Consider the following 6,421-nt stretch of genomic DNA (forward strand, 5'->3'; position numbering starts at 1 on the left):
TCAGTGTACTTCGTTCCGGTTACGTATTGCTATTTCACCCATTTGTGTTACAGCATATGAGGGTTAAAATTGTCGTGGGCAATATGACCACAGTCCTCTGGTACCTGAACCATAAGACGCTTCGATATGTGAAGACGAAGCAATACCATAGAGCGGGAGTGGAGGAGGAGGGGGTAAAGTGGTGGTTTTGCTACGTGGAGACTAGACGAGAGGGGTGAAGTGTTTAGCTGCCGCTCTGCTATACTAATTGAGGTAAAATTCTTATATTAATATAGATGACAATGTTATGTTATATATGTTAAGCATACGAAACTTTCACAGTTCCGTTCTTTTAATTCGACCGATTACTCTCTATAAATGGCTCGGTGTGTTTGCTCCAGTAGACTGTTGCCTTAGACTCGGGACTGTTCAATTACGACGTTGGCCAACCGCTTCACTGCTCATTGTTTCGAGTCTTCGTCTACTTCGAATGTTTTATTACCTATTATTCAGAATGGGTTTGTGTTGGATATATAGAGGAATATAAGAAGAAAATAAATTATTATACTCCGTTAATGGTAGATACTGCCTGAGTTGAACTCTTAACGGTTAACAATATTATTCACGTGGATACGAAGCAAGTTTTCGAACGGATTGGAATGCACCTCGAACTGCATTACCGTCATCTCTGCTGCTTAATTACTGCTTAGAAATCAAAGGGGCTCTAACCTTCATATCTTATCATAGAACACTGAATGTGTAACCTGATTATGGCTAACTGATTGACAAACATAATCCTGTCTGACCTGATTACATAAGAGACACAGTTCTGCCTTGTGTGTGTGCGTGCGCGCGTTGTCACATCGCTATACACAGACTCGCCGTCCAGAAAGAGGTGGGGACTGGACTGACGCACACTCACACACGGACCCCCAGGAACTTTTATGAGTAACTGTACCTTACCTGCCATACAACAGCTGACCCGCCAATGACAGACTTAAACCTTTTAGAAGTGTAGCGGCGTACAACCTACATTATGGTGCTAATATTAGAATTGTTAAAACAAAGTACCCAGGCTATTTAATAGATCTTTGATGGACCACGCACCAGCCCTGGGCCTTCGTGGCGGTAAAGATATTAAAAGGCCCGAACAAAAATGCAAAATACAGCCTTCAGAATTATACACAGATGTGAATAACAGTGTACGGCCAGATACTGCCTCACACTGCTGTACTCACGCAGTTGTTAATAAGTCACCCTCTATGTACAGAACTAAACAAACAATGTATATGTAATACTCTGTAACAGTCAATGATATAATATCCTGACCACTGGGGTTTGTTAGACACACCCTTTGTGACCTCTACTTTGTAATCCTTTCGTGCTACCGCTCACAGGATGACTATATGGTGCACAATAAACTAGCCGATGTACGTAGTAAAATTCAAGTTCATGGCTGGGCTCTACCAGGTACTTGGCAGGCACTCACTGATATGATGTCTGTCAAGATGGTATCAGGTATCGTGATGACGGTAACGGTCGAGTCGTCGACAACGTCCCTGATAGATTGTAGGGGCTGAGGCACGTGACGCACCGCCAGGAGGGAGATGAGAGTACCTCTGTAACTCCACATCAACATCATAGCCACCACCATCCACCCGCCCACCACCAGCCTCTCCCGCCCACTGCTTGTCTTCATCGACAGATCTGGAAACATTCAAACAGATACTCGTAATAGAAGAGATGTGTGTTGTGGGTGAGGAACCTTATATACTTGTGTCCTTTAACTGTGGTACTTGTAGAGCTGTAATATAAGGCGACAGTAATGACAAGAATGGAAATGTAAGTTCCTGCCAGACTAGTTCCCCCCAAACGCTAGACTGAGGACCAAACCCTCTGATTTTTTTTGTTACTACAACAAATGGTAATTATATAGGACTAACCAGCGAGCGAAATTGATTATAATGGATATTGTTGTAGTTTGTGGAAATATGTTAAATATTTAATATTTTTCAAATAAACTTTACATAACTTTTGTGGGTATGAAAAACAGACCTTACCAACCTAACCATGCAAACCTACCTAACTTTACCTAATTTTCTTGCGTGAACTTACTATGATATGGTGAAATTTGAGGCATTTTCTGGATGTGAGATGATACGGCCGCATCCTCACTATGCAGCCCCGGCGGTGGAGTGATTTATTTTGATGGCGGGGAACGTCCAGCCACGGCGTTGAGGAAGTAATGAATAAATTTCTTTACAGTCTGAAGGCAAAGGAATTCCCGCGGTGTGGACAGTCTCTGTTTAAAGGAACAATGCCGTGGTCTTTGAACAATTGAAGGGATCTCGTTGTCTTCATTCCTAAATTCGCCAATTATGTACATGTAAGTCAGGCGACAACCTTCACACGACATGCTGAAAAACAACTGCCCCGGGCGCGGTAAAAGAGCCTCAGCTAAGCGAGGACTTACTACGGCCCGCAAGACAAATTAGTGCACGCCTATTCGCTGAATTATCTATGAAACGAAAAATTTCCACAATAAATGATTATCATATCAAAACTCACCCATGAAATAATGTAAGTTAAAAAACTAACTTCTCCGCGGGTTAGTCCTATACATCAACCCCAAAAATATATTTGCTTTGAATTATTACTTTATAAATAGGTTCCATAAAAAAATAACAACACAAGTATTCGAAAGAGAGAGAACACAGGTAATCCTACATACATCACCTAAATGGAAATATTAATAAATTAGAAAAAATTTTTTATAAGGACACTGTTGAAATAAATGACATACGCATATCATTACGCACAGCTAACCTGCCAATTAGAAACTATTTTTACCTTCATTTCGCCAGAGTAAACTACTGCTATACCAAGATATTTGTAAACACTAACAGCTGTTGACTCCTCTATCAGTAAACTGTACAGTTTGTCTCCAATAGCAATGGTTAGGCCTGACATGAAAATAATGAGGGTACATGATGTTTTTTAATTACTCCACTACAATTTGATCTTCGAATAAGTGTCATAAATGCAATCTTACTATCAGTGAATTAGTTTTTACATAAATTATTCAAGTGACCACACGTTACAACTGACGTATGTCTGCAATCAACACTGCCGTTCACCCTTCAGCCACCTGTGTTTCACTTGTTCTTCTAACAGCTTGAAATAACAGTGTCGGTTGTCTGGTACCAGAAAATGTTTACGTTTGTTTTGTGGTTTTTATTTAGCATGAGCTTTCAGGTCGCATTATTTGTATGCTAAAAGTACCGAGTACTACTAACTGAAAGAATTTACACTGTGGCATACTCTCGCCTCCCTCCTTTTTTCTGTTCAGTCAACCAGTTTTCTAGCGTTAGATAGTGTAGCCACTCCTTTCGGAACTTCTGTGAATACTGAGTATTAGGCATTTTGCTGTTAACCAATAATTGTCCCAATTAACGTTAATTATTCATTAATTACTTAAAGTAAGCCCGACTTCCAGCAGGGCAGCAAACAAACCGAGTCACGGGGAACGGGAGAGGTGTGGCAGGGGGAGGGAATGGAAGAGCCAGGAGTGAATAGAAATGACCGACAGTCATCCGATATGTCCTGTCATCCCGCTAGAAAACCGCTATAACAAATTTATTAAGATTCCCAGTAGCCGCTAGATCCACTAGACTGAACGAAAAACCTTCAGATTTGGCAAGAAAACAGCTAATATTGCAACACTAAGCCATGCAAATGACGTGTTGGTAGTGTCCTCATACATTTAACGTCTTCGGTATATTTTGAAGCAAAAATTAAAGTACTCAGGAAGATTTAAACACAACCGACAAATGTTTAAATGTCTAAAATTATTATAATGAAATAGAAAGTTATATCAGCCTATTTAAGTTCTGTATAAGAGGCGCTACAATGACCAAGACACTGGGACGGGTGAAGGTGTCATGTGTTCCTGGGATACTGAAGACTGAGCGACAGTTTCCGTATACCAATTATCTTCTTGAAATGTGGAGCTCATCTGTAGACTGTATAGGGACGGTCATATAGTTAATACAAACTACTAATGAATAAAATCTCTCCTTCGATAACACACTGTCTTAACTCCATTTAAGTAAATTATGGCTATGTTAAGATAATAAAATATATGTTATATAAATTACATCTAAGGATTTAAAGCATTACCGGGAAATAAATATTTTACATTAATTACAATATGGCACAAAATACCCTGATGGAGGACAATTCGAACGTGTAGGAGGAGGAGCTGTGAGGCCCATGACAGGTGAGTCCAGGTCTTGGGTCTGCTGCCCAGGACCACCACAGCCAGACAGGCCACCAGGAGCGCCGCCACCAGCGCCGCCCACACCAGGGGCGTGAAGGGGTACATAAACCCCCAGGGGTCCACCTCAGGCAGACCCTTGATCGCCAGTATACTACGGTCGTCGTAGTAAAACGCGCGAGTATAATCGACAACCTTAAATCTGGCTTCGGAGATTCCAAAAGGTCCCAGAGCGATGTCCACCTCCTGTGGGGGAAGACAATGTTATTGTTGTTTGTGTCTCAGTGTCCAGTTTTCTTAAGTGAAGGAAAAATAATGAAAGTGCATTCATAAATACAGATATTGCGAATTTCAAGTTCATTTGTGTAGCTTGGGAAGTACTCCCACCAACACTTACCTGTCTGCTCACCTGCCCGACCATACCAGACCAAGTACCATTGGGCAGCTTGGCACCCCATGCCCGGTCTCCTGGTTGTACAATCTTGTACCTGTGAGTAGATGACCATTATTATCATCTTGTGTATGTTTCTATTAAGAGAGAGAGAGAGAGAGAGAGAGAGAGAGAGAGAGAGAGAGAGAGAGAGACCTATGTTATACTGAGCATGACAAGAATGAATAGTGTTAAAATAAGTATAACTTACGTAAAGTTAAGGGAGTCGGCGAGGGTAGTGAGGAGATCTGCCATGGGTCCGCCCACAGTGAGCTCTCCCCCTCCGCCCACAGCCTCCTCCACCACTATATGGGGAGGCCAGTGTACCGCTGACACCTCCAAGAAGGCTCCATTCTTAAATCTGTGAGTGTGACGTAATAATGATTAAAATAATAACCATAGATTCAATGACTATGATATTGACAATGATAATGGTAATCTGTGCAGCATGTCATAAGAATGATAAAAATGCTATGATATAAATGATAATGGTAATAGGATTATTATAGACGGTGCACAGTGGGTGAGTGGATACAGCGTTCACCTTCCATCTCGAGGGACGTTGGTTTACACCCCAGGTCCACCCCGTTACCTGTAGGTGCCGGGGTTCTCCTGGAGTCCACGCACCACGTCCGGGTCCTCAAGTACTTTCCTCAGGGGCTGAGCCATCTCTCCTATCTAGTAACACTGTGGTCACTGTGGTCTACCTTGGTAGCAGTCTGGTCACTCCGTGAACTTGGTAACACCAGCGAAAAAATCAGTAAAAATAATAATAATTATAATAATAATTATAAGGCTTCACTTACTGTATAGTGCACAATCATCATAAGAATTAAAGCTTTGTTTATCATAATTTTTGGTCATTGTTACAATCACAACCACCTCCACAACCACCAGTACTACTACATTCACCACCACCAGTATTACCACATTCACCAGAACCATTACTACTACATTCACCACCACCAGTACTACTACATTCAGCAACACCACCACTCACCTACAGCAGCTGGAGTGTGGGAAGCTCACCACTTCACTGCTACACACCCACTAAGACCCAGGCAATGCGTCACACTCTATTTACACACACTGGAGGCGCTCATTACACCACCGTGAGGGAGAGTCGGACATGCGCCTCATGCCACCTATACGGTAACCTTATCTTGGAGAACGGACCTGTCGTGTTGCCGGTGTCTCAGCCTCACACAGATTGATATTCTTAAGAAATATTATCAAAGTATTTGGTGGGGTACATCCCCCGTCAGCCAACACACCCCCGTCAGCCACCACCACCCCTGTCAGCCACCACCACCCCCGTCAGCCATCACCACCCCCGTCAGCCACCAACCACCAGCCCCCCACCCCCCCCAACACCACCCCCGTCAGCCACCACCACCCCGTCAGCCACCACCACCCCCGTCAGCCACCCACCCACCACCACCACCCGTCACCACTACCACCCAGCCACCACCACCCGTCAGCACCACCCCCCGTGACAGCTAACACTCCCCAGCCACCACCACCCCGTCAGCCAGCACCACCCTCGTGAGCCACCACCATCCCCGTCAGCCACCACTACTGCCATCAGCCAAAACCACTCACGTCAGCCACCACCACCCCGTCAACCTCCACCACTCCCTGTCAGCCACCACCACCCCTGTCAGCCACCACCTTCCCTGTCAGCCACCACCTCCCCGTCAGCCGCTATCTAAATTAATCTTGAATTACCGCTACAG

At 43.8% G+C, this 6,421-nt stretch overlaps 1 protein-coding gene across 1 annotated transcript; it reads right to left on the bottom strand.

Moving 5' to 3' along the window:
* Positions 1-1,429: 1,429 nt before the first annotated feature.
* LOC121876142 (probable glutamate receptor) lies at positions 1,430-5,799 on the bottom strand. Its single transcript, XM_042381079.1, has 6 exons — positions 5,686-5,799; positions 5,278-5,420; positions 4,897-5,046; positions 4,653-4,743; positions 4,204-4,501; positions 1,430-1,686 (listed from the first exon to the last, which is right to left on the bottom strand). The coding sequence occupies exons 2-6, from the start codon at positions 5,352-5,354 to the stop codon at positions 1,430-1,432; spliced, it is 873 nt and encodes a 290-aa protein (XP_042237013.1). The 5' UTR covers positions 5,355-5,420; positions 5,686-5,799.
* Between the last annotated feature and the right edge of the window lie 622 nt (positions 5,800-6,421).

The sequence above is a fragment of the Homarus americanus genome, unplaced genomic scaffold, assembly GCF_018991925.1.
Source record: "Homarus americanus isolate GMGI-L3 unplaced genomic scaffold, GMGI_Hamer_2.0 scaffold34921, whole genome shotgun sequence".
NCBI classification, from domain to species: domain Eukaryota; kingdom Metazoa; phylum Arthropoda; class Malacostraca; order Decapoda; family Nephropidae; genus Homarus; species Homarus americanus.